Genomic DNA, 21,390 nt, shown 5'->3' on the forward strand with positions numbered 1-21,390 from the left:
TGCCACCAGCTGTGTGCCACGAGACGTGCTAGGCACCGGGAACCGGAGAAGGTGAAGGCCCTGACCTCAGAGAACTTCTATTCCATGAAGGAAGACACTCTTCAAGAAGTGACCAATCTGTAAAATGGGTATAGCACAGCGCTCGTGGGATTGCATCTGTTCTCCCTGTTCCACGTAAAGCCTGCAGGGAAAACTACCAGAGGGCTCTACAAAGAGTACTACAAAGATTTTATTTTAAAAGAAAAATAAGTTCTCTGTCTGCCGGTAATCCCATTCTTCTCGTCTCTGGGGCTGTCAAAGCCCTTTGCCCCCCAGGCTTTAACTTCCTCCCGGGCCCTCCCAAAACAGAGATCAGTAACACAGCTTTGATTCAACTCCCTAAGCACCAAGAACTCTCCCCTACAGTCATCACCAAACCATGGTCTCTGTTTCACTAACAGAACCGCATGAAAGGAAACTCCACCCCACCCCTCTCACCCCCACCAAAACAGTGTCTTGCTTCTCTTACTATCGGGAAGTTCCTCCTGGTGTCTAACCCTCACCCTTCCTCCTACAGATCCACCCGACTCTTTTTGCCTCGGTCCTCCCTGCTGACCACCAGTCAGACACTCCTAAGTGGCTCAAGGTCTGTGGCCCTAGGCTCCAATCTTGCCTTCTCCACCATGCAGCAAGGAGCGGGAACCCCAGGACTTGGGTGGGGTTGGTTTAGTGCAAAACGACTGTGTGGGAAGAGTCCTGCCTGCCTTTGAGGTCCACAGACCAAACACAACAGCTCTGGACCAAAAGAAAAGGCCCTTCCTGAGCCCCAGTCCCCAGGGGGCCCAGCTGGGAGGAGGGTCTGTAAGAAACATCAGGGGCCGTGTCAAGCAGCCAGAAATTGGTGCCTGAACTACGTCAGGGGCCTGTCCCCATTCCTACCTCTCCTCTGGGGGCTGTGGCCACCCCCTCCCACCCCCACCACCCCTCCAGCCACACCCCTTCCTCTCTCCTTCCTGCCCACCAGCCTGGATTTTTCCAAAACAAAGTGCGACACAGCACACCATCCACAAACCTCTGTACACACCAACCCTGCTAGAGGGAAACAGCCATTCCTGCCGTGAGTCCTGGGCCACGGGCCAGACAGGAAAACAGCTCCACAAACAGGCACACTATCGCGCCAGGAGGCCCAGGGCTGCGACCAGCAGCCTCTGAAACAGGTCTCCTCGCAGGGGGCAGACTGCAGGGGGCCCCCTGGCTGGGCGGGGCACCGACTAATGACCCAGGGTTCACCCAACCTGCGACAGGCGTCTGGCAACTCTAAAAATTAGGACTTCCTTACTTTGCAGTGCACCGGCCATTCTAGAATCTGCTCCCTTGCCTAGCCTTCCACCCGCTCCCTTCGCTGGACCAGCTAAACCAAAATTCATGTTGTCTCTCATCCCATATCCAGACAGGACACACCCCTTACCCACCCTGTACACACAGACACACACAGACACACACACACACACACACACACACACACTCATCCCAAGTCAACAAAATTTTCTTCCAAAAAGAAACCTGTCCCAACTGAAGGGTCACTTCTTTCTTTCCCAGGACCAAGGTCATACCCACTGTCGTGTGAAAACTTTCTTCATAATGTCTAACTTCACTCTCTCTTGCTGCAGCTTCCTCTGATAAGCTATCTCTGGCCCAGGCTGGGGCTGCGGGAAGCAGCAGCATTGGGACGCGGCTTATAAATGTGCACGGACCATCGGGTAAAAGGTTTGGCTCACACAGCATCCCCTGGCCGAGGGTTGGGAGAGCCGGGTAAGGCCAGATCCAAGCAGCAGACCCAGGAAGGGATGGAGAAGGCGCTCATCGAGTCAGAGTCCCTGCAGGTCTCTGTGTTTCACATAAAAATGGAACCAGAGCTTCTGCCATAGGGAGGGTGTGTGGGAATCAAAAAACAAACAAACAAAAACCCATCTCCCCTCCTAGCCTTCGTCGAAATAACAGTAATAAGAATGGCTCATATTTATCAAGCGTACATTATATGTTCTGAGTGCCTTAAGTTAGTTCATCCTCAGTAGTAGGTACAGACAAAAATTAATTTCTGACCCACATCCCAGCCCCAGAAATATCACAGACTTGGACAAGAGTCCCTCCTCGACACGTGCCCCTGTGCCCATAGGACCAACGCATACCTTGAACAGAGCCTTCCCCACTAATTTAAGAGGCATGCTCCCGCTCCATCTGGACAGGCCACGCAGCCCCGGGAACACCTCCACCTTGCAGGGCCGGCCTTGCAGGGCTGGCCCTGGGCAATGCGGCGGTGGTGGCAGGCTCCCCGCAGAAGTGTGGCGGGCCACAGCAGCGGCCTCTGGCTGCCCCAGCGCCTCCCTCCAGGCCCCCCCCCCCACCGTGGGTCAGGCAGCTGTCAGATGATAGGGCCTCATGCCATCAACAGCTCCCCCTGTGCCAACCGCCAAAACCACTCCCTGTTCCTCTGCAGATCAGGGCGGGCAAGGATGGAGAGGCCAGCAGGGGGGCAAATCGTCAGAGAAGGGTGGGGAAGAAAGAGAAAGGCCTAACGCTGTGGGGCATCTCCCCCAGGGATGTGAGGACAAGCCCAGACACGAGCATTGCTCAAAGCAGGGTCCTGGGAGAGCCCCTTCTGCCCTTCCTTGGGGTCCTTCCATTTTAGGAATTTGCCCATTGACCTGCACCAGAAATGCACGTCTGGAGGAGCCCAGAGGGATCACCTGGCTTGGCCCATCTTCCAGCCTTCTCCCGAATCAATGGCATTTAAAAGTCCCACAGAACACTCTGACATTTTCCAAGACTCCTTTCTCCCACGATGCAGAGCATGCAATTCCCCCAAGCCCTGATGACCCTCTGAGAGCCCAAGAGTCCTTCCTCACCTCTACTTTTAGTCCCTCTTGCTGTCCCTTCTTCACCTCTGCCCTTAGTCCCTTTGCCCATTTCGCTTGGCCTTACCTTGATGACTGCTCGCCACTAAGCCAGGCCTCAAAGAGCACTCCCTCTCTGGCCTCCCTCCCCATTCTGGAGCGCTGAGGTCTGGCCAAGTGATGGGCAAAGGGGCTCTGGGTCCAGCTGAACTGGAGGCCAAAACCAAGACGGAGGCCCAGTATGTAAGTACATGGGGCCTGTTCACCATCCCAACCTCTCCTCCCCTTCTCAGCCACAGGGCTGCGTGACCCCCGCCTGCCTTTCTGGAAAGGAGGAAAGGGATGCTCCATCAAAGGAGACAGGTGTGAGACATCAACCACACCTGCAATGCCCCCGGGGCACCATGAGCCCAGACACAACCTCCCCTTCCTCTCCCCATACTTACGTCTTCCTCAAGGCTTTTCCGTGTGTTTCCACCCCGGAACGCTCCTTCTCCCTGGAGACAGAGAAAAGGAGAAAAGTCAGAGCGGGGAGTCAAGGAAAGTAATCAAGAGGCACCCTGGTCTTTCCCCTCCTGGGTCTGGCAGGGGCACAGGGGTGAGGGGGTTGGCGCAGGGCCTGGGAGGGAGCTTAGGTGTTTGTTTAGCATTTCCTTGTCCATGAAAAGCCCCTCAGAGCTAACCAACCCTCTCACTTGTGTCTCACCACCACTCTTCTGGGAGATCTTCCTGTTCCCATTTTGCACGTGAGAACACTGAGGCACACACAGGCTCATGACTTGCCAACAGTCACACAATAAGATGCTTGGAGGAGGCAACATCTGAACACAAGCCCTCCAACCATAAGCCCATGACTGGGCAGCAGCCATGGCCAGGAGATGCCCTCGGCAGCTAACCTCAGCTTCTGCACTACAGGACCCACCCACTCTCTTCCCTTCCTCCTCCATGCAGCCTTGAGGAAATTGGGAAATTGTCTGTCTTTCTGCTAAGTCAGAAAGATCTGTTTGGAAACATCTGCCCGGCTTTCCCGCATTCTACATATTTAATAAAGAAACCCACATTTAGCCACTGGCCTCTCCCCCCTGCCTGCCTACTTCCCCAGCAATCCATTTCTGAACACACAAGTGATGTCACACGCCCAGCTCCCAACGTGACCCACATCGCCATCACCTTCCCTGAATTCCTCAAATCTACTCCAGAAAGTTAACCCCAAACACCTATGTTCACTTCCCCCAAATCGCCCTTCTGCCTTCTGGGCTCCCCATGTTTGCCCGGGATGTTCCCTGCCACGCACCCCACCTGCTGTCACTCACCGTGTTGGCTACATTCTTCGGTGCACTCTCGGTGTTGATGGGCTGTGAACACAGGGGGAAAACAGTGTGAGGCCTCAGGGCGAACAGCCATGGATTGGCTCTCTCCCCGGGGCTGGTGGCTGCCATGGGCAGAATGCCTCCTGAGGCAGGGCCCAGGGCACAAACCCAAGGCTCAGACTTAACCTGGCTAGCCCCAAGCTCGGGAGGCAGTTTAGAAAATGAAAAACAATCCTGCTGGTAGTAGAACCACCCAGCTCGACAAACCTCACCAAGGCCTCCGACTCAGTGTTGACCCCTCAAAAAGGAACACAGAGCAGGTAAAAGTCACACCTGTTCCTACCAGGCAGATATCTTCACCTGTACCAGCTCATTTATTCATGCCAAGAACCTGGTTAGTTCACCCCCATTAGCACTGTTGAGCCCCACTTCACAGAAAAGAAGTTAAACGAGTGGCCCAGAGTCATCGACTACTACTGGCGACCACGGGATCTGAACGCCATCTTGGGACTCTGTCCTTCCCGCTCTTTGTGTGAAATCACCACAGCCCAGGATGAGGCTTGCCAGAGTTTTACCTTCTGTGGGCTTTCAAGGCCCTCTACCATTAGCCCTGTCCACTCGCAGACCTCAGTGCCCCAAAGCTCGGCCCCATCCAGACCTGTCCCCTGGATCCCCTGGCTTATACCCGCATCCAGGCCTTTGCTTGTGGAATGGCTCCCCCGCCCATGTTCTCCTCCGACAAGCTCTCCTCCCCCACGAGGCTCTTCCTGAACACCTGGCAAGGACTCCCTCCCACCTTGGAACTCCAATAAGCCTGCCCTCTGTGCTACGTATCTGGTCGTTAGGGTATACATAATCTCATCATGGGAGCATGTCTTGTTCCCCAATATTGTGCTGTGAGACCTATCCCACCTGCCCCCTAAACAGATTCAAAGCAGTGTTTTACCAGCTCCATTGCCATATCCCTCACTCCAGGGATTGGGATGGATATGTAGAGGGCCACCAATGAACACCTGTGGACCGAGCCTGTCCCTCGTGCCAGTGCCACCCCTTCCCAGCCAGGACCAACAGACCTGCTTCCTACTAAAGGCATCCTGAAAAGCAGGCTCCTTGGACTCCCCCATAACAGGAGAGAAACTTCCCACTCCAGGTCCACCTCCTGCCTCCAGGCTCTAGGGCTCCGTTCCCAACCCAGTGAGGTGGTTCCAGGGGCCCCTGAATCACACACAAGGACATGAGCATGACCGTCAAGGTGAGGAAGCAAGCCTTTGCCAAGACGAATGGGGACCACCTTAGGATACAGTGTCTCAGAACATGAAACGCCCACCCTAACCCCATTGCTGGTGAGCTCCTCACCCCTGAGAAAGACAGAGGAATGGACAGAATGACCTCTGAAAGGTTCTGGCATCAGGGAGGAGAGTGGGGCCAAGAAGGGCGTGGAGGAAGAAAGCCGGCAGAGGTCAAAGTAGTAGTGTTCTTTCTGGAAATGGCCTGGACTCCTTTACCCCCACAGCCTGGAGGATGGGAGACTGAGGCCAAAACTTCTTTCCAGGGGATGAAACTTCCTGAGTCATTCACAGCCAAGGCAACTCGGATGGTTGAGGGAGGACAGGGCCCAGGAACAGAGTAGGAGATGGGAAGGCAAGTCAGCTGGGCCCTCCCAGCCCCCAGGTCAGCCCATCTGCAGCCTGAGGGTGGCTCTGGAGAAGTAAAGATGCCACATTCCACTCCCTCCCAGCCCAACCCCAAGTCCTCCCCAGGCCCTCCCAGCCCCAGCTCTAGGAGCTGCTGCTAATTGGGGCCAGGTTCTCCCCCTCAGCCTCCAAAACCACCAGCCCCAACCAGGGGAGTCCCCGGCAGTGCTCCCAGCACACCCTGGCCCCCGACACCCCACCTCTCCCTTCTGGCCAGGGTCTGCAACACTCCGGTGGAGACTGTGGCTGGACTGGAAGGCCTCTCTGGGCTGCTCTGGCGTCCAGGCAAGGAGGAGGACTCCAGGAGGGCAGATTCCAGGGACCTTCTATGTGCACAGCCTACACCACAGAACTGCGATTTGAATCCAGATCTCTCAACTCCAAAGCCCTCACTCTTAACCAGCCTGTCTAGACGGGGTTGGTCAGAAAGGACAGAAACGGGGTAGGACAGAGAAGGTGGAGACAAAGCACTTGCCCCAGGCCTATGACAGGCCCTGAAGAGCCCCTCGTCCTGCTCCGGGGAAAGCCTCCTAAGAGGCCCGGACCCTGGGCAGAACAGAATGTTCTCGAACATTCTGAGTCTCAAACAGCCCTCAGAATCACCTGCAGGGCTGTGGACACAGAGGGGACAGCGGGCCTATGGAGGACACAGAGGGTCTAATCCAGCGGCCCTATGGTGGGACCCAAGAGCGTGCATTTCTCAAAGGTTTCCAGCCCCGGGGAGAACACTCCGAAAACCACGGGTTTAAGCTCACAGCGTTAGCCGCAGACCACCAGGGCCCCGTCCTGACTCCCTCTACTACTAGCTGGGTGACCTCAAGCAGACCACTTTGTCCTTGCTGCTCACCAGGCCTGCAGAGGGCTATTTTGTGAGCGCCAGATGAGACGGAGCACATTAAGCACTTAGAACAGGGCCGGGCACTTAAGAAACTCTCAATAAATGTTAGCTGTTATTTCTCTTCTCCATGCCTGCACACACCCAAGGCCCACCCTACCCCACCTTGACCCTCCTGCTCCATCCACCCCCCACCCCGGGTCTGGCACGATGCAAACCAGGGAGACGAGTCAATATTAGAAACCACAGGCCTCAGCCCTGCAAGAGAAACTTCCCTCCTGGCCAGCAACCATCTGAGCACCAGCCCCTCTGCCCCCACCCCTTCCCCACGCCGCTGGAGGCCGGCCACATTGCCAGCCACCAGATGCCTTCAACTTACTGGTCAAGTGGCTCCCTGAGAAGGTAAAGATTTCCAAAAACCCCTCCGGAGCTAAACACCCAGTGTGTTCCCCCCGCATCCCCCCACTGCCGCAGTGTTTGCAAACACAACCCAGCATGTATGCTGAGCTCCCCAGCCCTCTCCTCTATCCCTGTCCTCCCAGGATTGCAGTCCTGCTTCTCGGTTTCCCGGGCACCCCCAGGGATGGGGCCACTGGGAATGAAAAAGGCAAGGAACAGGTAGCACGAGGGCAGGCTCTCCCCAGCACTGCCCTACCCCAGGCCCCCAGCAATGCTGTAGGGAAGCTCCTAGAGCACCCGAGCTGTGGGGCTTGAGGTTGGCAGGGCCAGAGCCGATGGCCAGAGAGACCTACTCGGACTGGGCTGTTAGCCCACCTTGGGCACACCCACTCGAACATGACTTTCTCCCTGTCGCATGGTTTATTTTTCTTCCTAGAACTCCTCTCTCCAACACAGTAGGTAGTTTACTTCCTGATCTCATTGAGGGTCTTCCTTCCCTACTATCACGTAAGTTCCTGTAGCCCCCAAAGCCTAGGACTGGGCCTGGCACACTGGAGGCCCTCAGCAAATACCGACTGAGTGAGCTAGACAAGAGAGCCCCTCACTGCCTCCCCCGGCCCCCTGACCATGCTCACCGCTGACAACACAGCACCCCCGGACCTTCTGGGGCCGAGGTCTCTAAGCTCCATCTTTGCTTGGATTTTGACCAGGACACACCCCCATCCTTGCACACCACTCCTCAGAACACCAGCTCTGAGAAGGACTTCAGATGCCATCTCTTCCCTCCCTCCCTGTTTCCCAGATGCCCACCCTCTCATAGTGTGGTCCATGGCACGACTGGGGTTGGCACCCAGGTCCTGCAGAGCCCACTGCTGAGCTCACCCTTCTGCCCCTCACCCCAGTCCCTAGCCAACCTGCAGGCAGGGTTAGCAGAACACCTCCCTGTGGGCTCTCCTCTTCCTTCCCCGAGGCACAGTTGCAGAAGGATGCAGCAGTTGGAGCCCAGACAGAGACAGCACCCCCACACTAGCCCCACCCCTACCCAAGCCCAAGACAAAACCTATGGCTTTTTTTTTTTTTTAAGATCTCATTTATTTATGTGAGAGGGAGAGAGCCAGGGAAGAGGCAGAGGGAGAGGGAGAAGCAGACTCCGCACTGAGCAGGGAGCCGAATGCAGGGCTCGGTCCCAGGACCCTAGGATCATGACCTGAGGTGAAGGCAGATGCTTATCTGACTAAGCCACCCAGGCACCCCGACAAAACCTATATCTTAAGGACCCCAGGCTTCCCAAAGTGGAGAGCAGCCCATGCACAGCCCCGCCAGGGGTCTTCCAGAATCCTCCTTGCCCCGGGGCGGGACACCTCCAAGCAGGTGGCAGGGTTTGGATTTGGTGCCGCTTGGTGGCCAGACCTCGCGCTTCCCAGCTCACTCTGCTCTGGGGTCTCACACTTGGAAGTCTGCAGCAAGGCAGGGACTCGGGAAATTTCAGAAGGCATTACCCTCAGCTTGCTCAAGGTGCACCCACACAAGCCTGAGAGCCAGGCCTCCTCCAGTGCTCCACCCGACGTGCCTCACCTGCCTCACCTCTTCCTGCCCTGCTCTGGGGACGCCTTTGCATAATGGCCATGCAGTAACAGTCACCGTGCATGAAGTGCTAATGATCTGGGCATAATATCAAGTTCTTTACTTCCACGATCGTCAATCCTCAGAGCCACTCGGGCAGGTAAGCATGACCCCGCTTTGCAGTTGAGACAGAAGGTCCAGGAGGTTCGGTCACTTGCCCAACACCGCACAGCTGGTCTTTGAAGTGGACTCCCTCTATCCCCCTCGGGCCCTTCTCCTCTCCCTGACAAAGCTCACTCACTGCAAGTTCTTCTCAGTCAATTGCCCTCCCATTTGGGAACAAGCTTTCTGTGACTTACAGACGAATTGTCTTGGATCCCAGGGAGGAAGGGACTCCTTCAGTGCACTGCAGCACTGCCATGGGAAGAGGAGGAAGTGGACGGCAGTAGGAGACACTGAGATCAGACAGCAGAGAGAACTTCCTGAAAGTGAGGGGTTGTGAACCACAGGGCGGATAAGGGAAACTGCACATCCTTTCCTCAAGTTTTTTTTCCAAAAAAAGACACGCACGCCCCCTCCGTGCATGCATACCCACCCCTAACTGTGTGGGTCCGAGGGGCTGGGGAGCTGGGATGATGCCCAGAGGTTCGTGCAGTATGACATGTTGGTGGCCTGCAGGGAGGGTGGGCTGGGAAAAAATGTCTCTGTGGGCTGCTGTTGTGGAGGAAGGAAAAGGCAAGGCAAGGGCCATGGGGGGGGAGGGGTAGATGCCCAAGCCCAGGCTGGGGGGAGGGGTCTGGCGCAGAATGCGGACTCAGCCTCCGGAGGAACATTCTGTCCAGAAATTCCTCACACCCTCCTCCCTTCCACCCCTCCAGCCCTCCCCACTCTTGCCCCCTGGGAGGCCTGGAATCCAGGCAGTTTTTCAGGCCAAAACGACCCCATGACATCACATCTCCCGCCATGGCAACGCACTGTGAGATCACAGGTAGCACTGCCTATCAGGATGGGAAGGGAGCTAGGGAGCCAGCTAGGAGCTGGCAGGTAGGGCTGGTGGGGGCCAGAGTGTCCTCAGCCCCGGGACCCACAGCAGGCTATTCCAGGCTCACTTGTTCCAGAAATAGAACCCTAAGCAGTGAAGGGAGGGGCTGGAAGCAAAAGGGAAGAGCAGGGAAGCGCCATTTACTGGGCATTTAGGGGGGCGTAGCCGGGCTGGCACGTTACAGACCCCACGGTCCCCCGGAGTGGGAGAGGGACTATCGCACAAGGACAAAATATCCTGCAGCAGCTGGGCCGCTCAGGTGGCATCTGAACCCCTTTGGGCAGATGCAGAAACCGAGTGTCCAGGTCTGCACCCCAAAGCCTGTGTTTGCCCCTCACCTACCAACCCGCACCCTCCCCACGTTAATTACCACCACCCTAGGAAGGGGGAGCCACTGGGGGTGGGTATCAGCACTGAGGGCAGGGGGCTGGAGAGAGGGTGCGGAACAGGTGGCGCTAGGCCCGGCCAGGGTGGGAGGGAGGCCGGAGGCCTGGTTCCCCATGAAGGGTTTGGGTGAAGTCCCTCCTGGGGCTCCATCCTGTCCTGGGCAGGCCTAGGCCACCAGAGAAAAAGAACAGGCTGGGTGTGATTAAATGAAATGTGATGCCTGATTTTCCCTGCAATCCCCCCCCCCCCAGGAAGGGGCCCGGGCAAGCCCACTCCTGTCCTCGGGCTGGCCCCAGTTCACCCCGAGGGACCCGGCACACAGCTCCCAGCAGAGAGGGGGCAACTGCAGGCTTGGCGTGCACTCACCCAGCCAGGCCAGAGTGGGATACGCCTCACCCCCTCCTGCCCCTGCTCTGCACTGGACGCTGTTCTCCCCTCAGCCAGGGCACTGGGAGTCTGGGTTTCCCTAGGCCCTTCCTCCGTGCCCCTCTGGCCACTCTTGTCCACATTCTCTCTACTCCAGCCGAGCACCTGCACCAGCCTCTGGCCTGCCCAGCATTCCTCCCGCAGCCCTCTCACCACCGAGCCACACCCCACAGCTGGCAGCAGACTCTCTCAGATCCTGCTCCAGGTCACTTCCCCACTCAAGGACCCATAATGGCCCTACTGCTTGGCTCATCAAGTTCAAGTTCCCCTGCCCAGCTTGTGGACTCCTCCCTGATCTGGCCCCTCTCCACACATGCCATGTTCGCTCTGTTTCCATCCTGCACTCACCAGTTCCACCAGCACGCCCAGCCAGGGCCACCAACCAAAACGACACAGAATTGCCTGGCTCCCACTACCCCCACCCCCAGCAAGGGCAGACCAGCCAAAAATATTTACCCTGGATTTGCCCTGGCTCCCAACAGGCTCAGTAACTCATACCAAGGCCCTGCCCCCTCTGTTTCAGCTCTCCCTCCTCCTTCCCTCTTCTCTTCCATTTGCTCAAATCTTAAACTAGACCTGGAACAGGAGACAGACTTCCCCAACTACCACAGCACAAACTGATTGCTCCCTTCCCTGGCCCCCGGGGCCCCCTCTGGTCAGAAGGCCCCTGGCAGGCACTAATTAGTTTCCATTTCATACTCCTCTCCCCCCCTCCCCCACTGAACATGGCCCCCAACGACTTCTCTTCACCTGACTTGGGTCTCTCCCAGTGGAGGTCCCCAGGGACAGTAGTCAGCACATTCATTCATGGATGCCTTGACCTCCAAGTGCCATGTCCCTTCACAGCCTAGTCTAAGGGCAGGACTTCGACCAGGCCCTCCCCAGAGAAGGAATTTGCCATCAGACCCACCTTACACCTAGTAGGTGCTGGCGAGTGTGGGTTCCAGCAACAGACAGCAACTCCCCCGAACAGCCCCTCTGGGCCATTTCAGATGTTCAAAAGCTCTCCTTTACATCCAAGTCTCCTCCTCTTTGTAAGAACCTCCACCTACTAAGTTCTGCTCCGGACAGCAACAGCAAATCCGCCCTTCCCCCCGTCTCATTCCCATTCTGCATCTGCTCTGTATTTTCCCTCTCCAGACCTCGCAGCCCTGGTGCACGAATGGAGATCTTCAGCCTCCTTCCCCACTCTGAGAATCTCCTTCGGAATGCAATGCCCAGTTGGCTCTCTCCTTTGAAAACCAAGGCTCTATTGGGCTCATCTCTCCTGACATTGCTCCGTTTTCTAGAATCTTCCAAGATGGCCGCTCATGGTACTCACGGCTAGAGGATGAAATTTATCAGAGCCTGGAGTTCAAACTAAAGCGACTGCTAGTCAGTCTCCTTAATGGGGGGCAAGATGCCATCATCAGGGCTGAGGGCTCTGCACACTTGTCCAGAACATCATGACCTCCTCCTCCTCCATGAGACAGCATGTCTCAGATCTGACACTCGAGCACCTTGGGAAAGTCGTCTGAAAATCTCAGGACCACCACCTTATGCCCAAGAGGGTGGCTGCCCTCAAGAAAACAGTGTTACTCACAAGAGCTGAAACCCAGAAGTCACTCACATGTCCACTGGCAGATGAATGGGTAAGCAAATTGTGATGCAGACGTACAATGGAATATTATTCAGCCTTGAAAAGGAAGGACACACACCTCAGCACAGGGAGTCTTGAGGACATCAATGCTAAGTGAAATAAGCCAGTCACAAAAGGACACATATTATATGAATTCACTCACATGAGGCACTTAAGTGGTCAAATTCAGAGAGATACAAAGAGAATGGTGGTTGGCAGGGACTGGGGAAGGGGAACGCAGAGTTCTTGTTAAATGGGGAGAGTTTTGTTTTACAAGATAATGAGAGTTCTGGAGATGGGTGGGTGACGTTTATACAAGGACAGGAATGAACTTAATATCATGACTGTGCATTCAAAAATAGTTAAGATGGTGAATTTTATGTTATGTATATTCTACCACAATAAAAAAAAAACAAACTTAAGTCAAAAAAAATTTTTCAGGGCCTCCATTTCAGCTGAAACAGAGCAGGACTGGACCAAATGGTGTCTAAAGTCCTTTCACACCCATGGCTCCATGCCGACCCCAACCCCACCTGCCTTTCTAGAAGGCCTGGCACTGTGGCAGAAAGGACTTTGCAGCCCCAGCATTAAAACAGCAGTGGGCACAAGGTGGGCGCTCAGGAAATGTCTGTGGGTAGGATGGTTGGAGAGAAAGATGGAGGGACAGACTTTCCTCTAAATCCCAGGCCCTAAGCTAGCTGGTGCACTTGTGGTTGGTGCTGTTTAGAAAAAGAAATCCCAACACGTGAAACTAATGTAACATGGTGTGTCAACTATACTTCAAATAAATAAAGGAAGGGAGGGAGAAAGGAAGGAAAGGAAAGGAGAGGAAATCCCAGAAAAGTCCACCTGGCTGCATCCAGTGTTTATATCAGCAGCAAGCATCTAGGGGATCCTGGAGAGAAAGCAGAACCAGGAATCTAAAACCCCACTCCTGACCCAGCACACCACCACCTGCCCCCCGACTGCTGTGGGACTATGAACAGGTCACCTAGCCTTTCTGAGCCCCACGTTGTTCCTCGGCCTACCCAGGTGGCTCTCACACGTGCCCAGACTTCCACACAATCCACGGCGGGTTCCGGATGGCCCAATGTCAGCGGAAGGGCTTTGAAAACCGCAGGTGTCATGCAAGTGAATGACGTCTGTCATGACTGATGGTCAGGAGCATGGGCTGTGGTGCTGGACTACTGAGTTAAAATCCCAGCTACCCCTTTGAATAGCTCTGTGGCCTGAGGCCTCAGTTTCTCATTGGTAACATCGGGATAATCACAGCATCTCTCTTGCGTATTGTCGTGAAGAATAGATGAGTTTATTTTTGCAAAGCTTTCAGAACAACGTTTGGCAGAAAGAAAGTTCCATACAAGGGTTAATGCCTCGCTATTGCTCTGATGGCTATTACGGGTGAATCCAGCCTGGCATTCCCATTGTCCCATTCACCTCTTCCCCCCCTGTCCCCACAAACTCCCCACCTGACCTCCAGTTCATCCCACAAGGACATTCTGAGCACCTGCCGAGGGGCGGGTCTGTGTGAGGAGAAGCAGTGCACCCCCATCTGTCCCCAGAGCAAGTCTCCTGGGTGCCAGGCTGTGTGTGCAGGAGGACTCGCCATCCGGCCGACCTCGGCAGCCACTCCACTTGGCTATCACCCTCGGGAAATTCCTTTTGACTATTTTTCAGAAGCTAAGAAAAGCTGCTTCAGCAATTTCCAAGGATCAGGAGTGTCTGTGGCAAACAAGCCCTCTCCCCTCTTCATTCTGCCCCCACCGGGGGACCCCACAGGAGGGAGGTGACCCTAGGACCCTTCTACCCTAGGCCTTGGGCAACATCTATTGAGTAAGATGAAAACATGGGTTGAAGATTAAGCCACTTTGCCCTCGCTGGCCTGGCACAGGCTGAAAAGTGTGTCTGGCAGGCACACGCCGGGCAGAAATCCTGTACCCAGGACGTGGGCTCCCGATCCCAGGGGGGTAGGATCGAAGCAAGATGGGTGAGAAGGCCAGAGGGAGAGCTGGGGGGCCCCCGAGACCTGGAGAAACCACAACAGACAGACACACACGGTGTGAGGCACGAGGGAAGGGAGCAGGGAGATCAGAGACCAGCTCTGCTGAGGCTGAAGGGGAGGCAGCAAATGGAAAAGGAAGGAAAAATACAACCCGCCCTTTCCTCCCTCTTGTGAACCCCTTGCCTTGCCTGCCTTGAGGAAACAGGTGCTGAGTGCTCTCTGGGGGAAGCCAAACTTTCGCCCGGTTTCCCCTGGGTCACTTTCCCACTCCCTGGGGACGACAGCAGAGCTTCCCGTTGGAGCCCAGCCCCCCCGAAAAGACAGACCCCTGCCCACAGGCAAGCCAGGGAACATGGGCAACAGCAGTCGTCCTTGCTGAGCACCTAGCCCACACCGGGCATCCAGCTGAACGCCTTTCTTCCAGCCACTCGGGACGTGCACCTACTATGTGCCAGATGGTGGGGATACAGCAGTGATCACAACAGATACAAATCCTTTGTTGACAGAGGTTGATGTGCTGGTATGAAGGGAGCCCTGTAAGTGAGACACACCGTGTACCAGCTGGTGAGATGTGGAGGGACAAGGAAAGCAGGGAGAGGAGATACGGTTGCGGGGGGCGGGGGGGGGGCGGTGCGGGGAATCTCACACTTGCATGACACCTGAGGGAGGGAGAGGGCCTGGCGGGGATCTGTGGGAAGAGCCTCCCGGCCAGAAGGAACAGGGAGAACAGTGGTCCCGAAGCAGCATCATGCCTGTTATGCTCAAGGATCAGCAAGATCAGGTATCTGACGCAGAGTGAGGGAAGGAGAGAGCTTCTAGAAGGAGATGTCAGAGAGGAAAGCTGTCCTGTGGGGTTGTACAGGCCAATGCAAGAACCTGGACTTTTACCCCAAATCAGGTGAGCAGCCCCTGGAGGGCCCTGAATAGGGATTAATTAAATACATTCATGGGGCACCTGGGTGGCTCAGTCAGTTAAGCGCCTGCCTTCAGCTCAGGTCATGATCCCGGAGTCCTGGGATCGAGCCCCCCATAGGGCTCCCTGCTCAGTGAGGAGTCTGCTTCTCCCTCTCCCATTCCCCCTCCTCCCCACTTGTGCTGTCTCATGTGTGCCCTCTCAAATAAATAAATAAAATCTTAAAAAAAATACACCCATTTGCTCCTTTTATTCTCCCTAACAACCTTATAGGGTAGCTACTATTACCAACTCCCAATCTGCAGAGGGGAAACTGAGGTCCAGAAAGGTTAAGCAATGTGTCCAAGGTCACACAGCAGAGACTGGGAAGCCAGGATCCAAAGGGAGAGGGTCTAACCCCCTCACTCTTGGGGGGAAGGGGGTGGTTCTGATTTAGGTGGGAGCACAACCTGGTGTCACAACCATTCCACCACCAGGTGGCTGACTCAGCCTCCAGGAAGGTCAGAGCCCCCTGCACAAGTAGGGCACATAATAGGGACGGGAAGATTCCACAGCCTCACTCAGGTAGGAGTTCCTTCTGGTACCTAACTGCAATCCCTCCAACTGGAATGCCAACCTCTTCCCTTTTGTTCCAACCTCTGACCCTTCCTCTCATAAACAAAACTCACAAGACTCCAAGTGGCCAGGAATCTGGCTTCTGCCTGGAGATCCCTAAACCCCAGACCCCCCAGCTATCCTAGACCAGCCAAGGACATTGTGTTCTCAGAGGCGAGGTGGCAGTTGGGTTGAAACGATGAGACTTATGCTCCCTGCTTCCCCCACCCCCTCCCCGCCCTCCCACCACGGTGACCCTCCACAGTCCCAGAGCGACTTCTTCCTGGCAGTTGCAAACCAAGCCGACACCCCGGCCTCACCGCCCCCCACTGTTGTTAGATGACCTGAGACCGGGCTCCGTGCAAAGAACGCTCCACATCTGGAGTGGTACAGCGGGGCAGAGCTGAGCCCCAGAGGGTCTGAGCCCATGAGACCAGGGAGGAGGGGCCTCTGCGAGGAAGAGAGATAGCCCGGCAGGGCCTGGGCCGGGGCTGCCGAGGGCGGGACACTGCCGTGGGTCCAAGGTGTCTGAGTCACGAGCACTTTTACAAACTCTACTTCACTCCATCAACAACCCTCAGTGGAAGGGACACTTCTCAGCACCGAGAAGGCCTTGGAACCATCTAGAGCAACCCCTCTCCTTGGCAGGAGGGGAAGCTGGGGTCCAAAAAGAGGATGGGACTTGTCCATTGTCACTGGCAAATGGGTATTGGAGGGAAAGAAGAGACCACATGGCCTGACAGAGATTCCAGTATCCAGGCCGAGCGAGTATGCAGACGCCTGAAACTGCCAGGACATCCTGGCCCCCTCCCCCAGACTGCCACCCACACCGGTGTCACCAGAGGCTCCTCTGTATCAGCAAATCGGATTGTGCCCATAGGGGCCCTCTGTGACACCCTCCCTCCTACACACACACACACACACACACACACACACACACACACACCTGTACTCATGCAGACCCCTCCCCTCCAGCCTCCAGGGCCCTGCCGGCCTCCATCGTTGGGCTGGGGAGCAGGGGGGCCTTCGGAGGGTGAGAAGGCCCTGAGAGGGCCAGGAGGAAAAGTTCCCAGTGTTCCACATCAGCCCAGCTGGGATCCGTCTGGAACAGGCCCCTCTCCCCACAGCCCACAACTCACAGGCGTTCTGCCCCTGTCCACACTTTTCTGGAAGCATGACGGGGGAGGCAGGGGTGGGAGACATGGAGACAGAGCCGGAAAGCAGAGTCAGCCAAGGGGCCTGGAGAGGGAACGGGCCACCTGAATGTGAGCCACTACCCAGGCAGGTGAACTCTGTGGGGCAGGCCATCCATTCCCCTTCCTCCAGCCGAAGGGTACCTGAGTCCTGACCCGAGACCAGGCAGGTAGAAGAAGGTGCCGTCCCCTGGTCCTGGAAGGCCCTAGAACAACAGGCACCTGGCCAGGCCCAGAGGCATGCGAGATGCCCTTTTATGGGTTTTTCCAAGGACTTAAGTCTCAAATTGAAATAGGAGGCCCTGCATCTCATCAGAAGGGACCTCATGACTCATTTCCTCCCAGTCCAGCTTCAGCCTCGGGAAGTGTCCCCCTCCTCCTCCTTACCTAATTGCCCAGCACCCTCTGGGGCTAGCAGCCTGCTTAGGTCTAAAGGCAGCTGTAACGAAGGAGCTGAAGAAAGAGGGGAGAGAGAGCAGCAGGGTAGGGAAGGGGCTCTCACTCACCACCAATTCATGGCTGGACGGAGGAATGCAGGGGGCAGCCACCTGGGGGGAGAACAGAGAAAGGGCAAGGTTAGCATCTTTTATCCCCACAGAAAACCAGGGCCTCCCAAGACCATTCCACGGCCCCACATCCATGCTAGACACCCCTTCCCTCAGCTCAACCACTGACAACCTCCAGCTTGAGAGGTCACTGGAAGACCCTGCAGCCACGTGGGGGGTCCCTCAGGCAATCGCGCCGGGTAGGGGGTGTGTGGCAGAAGGCAAAAATGAAATGTATATCACGATTCTTTAAAAAGTTTTACTTATGGGGCGCCTGGGTGGCACAGCGGTTAAGCGTCTGCCTTCGGCTCAGGGCGTGATCCTGGCGTTCTGGGATCGAGCCCCACATCAGGCTCCTCCGCTATGAGCCTGCTTCTTCCTCTCCCACTCCCCCTCCTTGTGTTCCCTCTCTCGCTGGCTGTCTCTATCTCTGTCAAATAAATAAATAAAATCTTTAAAAAAAATAAAAATAAAAAGTTTTACTTATTTATGTATTTTAGAGAAAGAGTGAGCACACACTCATGGTGGGGAGGGGCAGAAGGAAAGGGAGAGTGAGAATCTCAGGCAGACTCCGTGCTGAGCGCAGAGCCCCATGCGGGACTCGATCTCACAACCGTGAGATCATGACCTGAGCCGAAATCAAGAGTCAGAAGCTTAACCGACTGAGCCACCCAGGTGTCCCGTATATCACAATTCTTTAATTCTGTAGAAAAATATGCAGAAGACTGGAGATCAGTGCACCAGGATTTTTAATAGCAGTGGGTTAACATAATGAGAAGGATTTTTTTTCTTTGCTCTATGTTCTAAATGTTCTACAGTATACTAAGATTTGTTTTACATTTTTTAAAAACATGGTTAAGGCCTCAAAGAAAGGAGGTTCTCTCCAATGCCAGGGCATCTCACGCAAAGCTGCAGACAGAGTCTGGGGTCCCCACAGCATGTGGGAAGCAGGTTGGTGAAAGGGCCCTGCCAGTTCTTCCAAAGAAAGCCTTGAGTGAAAGCACCCTCTACGGGCGAGCTTTTATTCTTAACACCACCCTCATCTTCCTCTCTGCTGGAGGGTGGGGACTGGCAACGAGGGCCTCCAGACGGAGGGAGGGGGTAGGAGCCTGCATTTCTCCCTCCCCTGAGATAACACCCCCCATCCAGGCCAGGCAGCCAAACCACTACCCTGACAATTAGCAGGGCCCTTTATCAGAGACTCGGTGTGTTCTTTTTTTCTAGCTGGGACACGTTTTTCTTGGAGCTCATACCTCAATCTTGGCTCCAATTCCCGACCCAAGGGGCCCACAGAGGGGACTAGGGGGAGGCTCTCCCTCGGGCATAAGGGTGTCTGGCCACAAGCCCCGGATCGCCAAAGAGGGGGTTGCTGCCTCCTCAAACAGTGGGCCACCCCTGCTCCAGCCACCACCCCAGCAGAGCGGTGATGGTGACAGCCTCCAGGCTTGGCTAGAGCTGGCTGCCCACAAGAAGCCAGCCTCAGCCGGGCCCTCCCTCCACCTGATCCAGTCCTGTCCTCCAACCGGCCCAAGGGATCCCCAGGCTTGACACACCAGCCCAGAGGGGGACAAGATTCACGTGACGGTGTGCCCTGAGCTCTGGAAGGGGCGGAGAAGCTGGGAGTTTAGCATCCCTGGGTTCTCGACCCAGTCGAGAGCTATGAGCCCATAGCAACGGGCTTCCTGCCCAACTCATTCTCCAGCAAAGAAGCCTGAGTTGAGTCTCAGTATGTATCGTCCTGTACTCACCATTACTCCGAGACTGTTGAGAGACTCATATATGAGGCCAAAAGAAAGGAACGATAGCTAACATTCATTGAATACGGACTATAGGAATGACAGGCATTATTATCAATGCTTGACCCATATTAACTCATTTAATCTTTTCAACGATCCAATAAGGTAGGTACTATTACATCTTTGGTTGAGGTGCAGGGGGGGCACAGAGAGGTTAAACGACTTGCCCAAGGTCACAGAGCTGTTAAGTGGTGACGATTTGAATCCAAGCATTCTGATTCCCAAAATGAAATGTGAAGGGAAACTCCTCCCCTATGTTCAAGAGAACGAGGAAACATGGGGGCAAATGTTCCCCCAAGTTCAGGGTTCTTGATACACACAAGCATGAAGCCATGAGTGACTGTTTTAGAAGTTTCTGGGGGGGGGGGGGCGCCTGGGTGGCACAGCGGTTAAGCGTCTGCCTTCGGCTCAGGGCGTGATCCCGGCGTTAGGGGCTCCTCCGCTATGAGCCTGCTTCTTCCTCTCCCACTCCCCCTGCTTGTGTTCCCTCTCTCGCTGGCTGTCTCTATCTCTGTCGAATAAATAAATAAAATCTTTAAAAAAAAAAAAAAAAGAAGTTTCTGAGGGGAGACAGAGCCTGGGGTGGGGTGGAGGATGCCAGGAGAACAGACCGGGAAGGAAGGGAAGGTCCCAGAGGTGGCTGTGGCCTGCAGGGTTCCCTGCCTGCCCTGCCCACTAGACAAGGTCTCAGCCATGGGGGACACTACTGCCCCCCCAAACACCTGTGGGGCAGAAGTCCTGCATCCCGCAGTGGCCTCTTCCCTGTCCCTTCCTGCCCCTAACCCTGTTCAGGGGCTATAGGTTTCAACCTCATGGGGCCAGGTTCCCAATGGCTCCTCTCCCACCACTCTATCATTTAGGGGTCCTGCAGGCCCTAGGTGGGAGCAGGTGCAATCCACAGGGCAGCGCCCTGCTCTGCTCCTTCCTTCGGAGCTGGAGCTGGGGCTCAGGTGGGGCTGGGAACCTGAATGCAGGACCACGCTGCAGGAGGAGGGAGTCTGCGGGCTCTGCCATAGCCTCCAGACCCGGGCAAGTCCTGTCCACAGCCACTGCCTCCCACGCGGCTACACAAGGGGGCTTCTAGTCTCCATTCAGGGTCTGGGGACTTAGGGAGTTGGGGAGAGGTTATGGATACATGTAAAGCAGGGGCAGAATGGACAGTGTCCTCGGAAACAGTGGGAGGGCCTCTCTCCCAGAACCACCCTAAGGCAGCAGTGGAAAGAACGGGGGTCCAGGTGTCCCGACCCCAGGTCCCTTCCCTATTCCCTCTGAGGCAGAGCTTCCCGTAAGGACCGAGCTCTGCAGCGGAGCGGTGGCCCCCCAGCCGGAGGGCCTGGGGTCTGGGTGCCCCTCGTGGCCTGCTGCCCCCTAGCAGCTCCTCCGCCCGCCGCCCACAGCTGTGCATTCCAGGCCAGCCGGCCAGCCAGCCCACTAACTTTGTTGTGTGTTTCAATGTTTCTTGTCTCTCTTTTTTTTTTTTTGTAAGCAGAGAAATGTTTCCTTAAAAGGCTCTCTCCTTCCCTCCGGCACCCTGGCCCCTGGCCACCCTCTCAGGAGCCTGGAATGTGCCAGGGAGAGCCAGGGCCCCCTGCCACTCTGCGGCCCGTGCCCTACGGCCCCACACTCCCGGTGTCAGCAGTGACCGCTCCCCTTGCCCCCTGCAGAGGGGGCAGACTCTGGAGTGTCCGCAGGGGCTCTGGGTCCCAGCCCTGTCATAGACTCACTTCCCAGGCATTGGCAGTGCGGGATTCCAGGGCTCAGGCCCAGGAGGTCAGCCTCAGGTAAGCCTCCTCCCTTTGTATGTCTCCAAAAACCCATCTACACATTGGGTGCTGAGCAGGCCTGATGCTCCATCTCTCCACTTGGAAAAACCTAACGGTAAAAGCAGCAGCAGCAGCAGATACCCCCATCACACCTGCTGTATGCTATGCACTATTCACACTCCGCAGAAATTCCCTCATTTTGTTCCTACGACAACCTCAACATCCCGTTTTATGGACCAGGAGGCTGAGGCGTGCGGAGGTCGGTGAGCTACCCAACAGAGGAGGCAGGATGTGAACCCAGCAGTCTGGCTCCAGACGGAGATGCGCCCCTGCCCTCTTGGCTAGCTATGCCGATGCTCCTGTAAACACTAATCACCATACAGCTATAGCCAACCACAACAGCTCACGGAATGTGGCTTTCCGCCTGCTACTGTCCT

The 21,390-nt window shown here is 55.8% G+C and overlaps 1 protein-coding gene across 21 annotated transcripts in view; it reads right to left on the reverse strand.

Moving 5' to 3' along the window:
* Positions 1–21,390, reverse strand: part of TNS1 (tensin 1) — a 213,126-nt gene that overhangs the window by 92,820 nt on the left and 98,916 nt on the right. For 18 of the 21 annotated variants that reach the window (XM_057304703.1, XM_026491980.4, XM_044381180.3 and 15 more), the window contains 3 exons: positions 17,356–17,397; positions 4,187–4,228; positions 3,320–3,370 (listed from right to left, as the gene is read on the reverse strand). Coding sequence is in view for 19 of the 21 variants with exons in the window: in XM_026491980.4 (XP_026347765.4) it covers positions 3,320–3,370; positions 4,187–4,228; positions 17,356–17,397 (135 nt within the window). In the remaining 2 variants the exon portion in view is untranslated. Of the gene's footprint in view, positions 1–2,168; positions 2,308–3,319; positions 3,371–4,186; positions 4,229–17,355; positions 17,398–21,390 lie in introns of those variants that run through there. The other 3 variants (XM_044381181.3, XM_048214321.2, XM_057304702.1) reach the window with 2 other exon arrangements.

The sequence above is a fragment of the Ursus arctos genome, unplaced genomic scaffold (genome assembly GCF_023065955.2).
Source record: "Ursus arctos isolate Adak ecotype North America unplaced genomic scaffold, UrsArc2.0 scaffold_1, whole genome shotgun sequence".
Taxonomy (NCBI): domain Eukaryota; kingdom Metazoa; phylum Chordata; class Mammalia; order Carnivora; family Ursidae; genus Ursus; species Ursus arctos.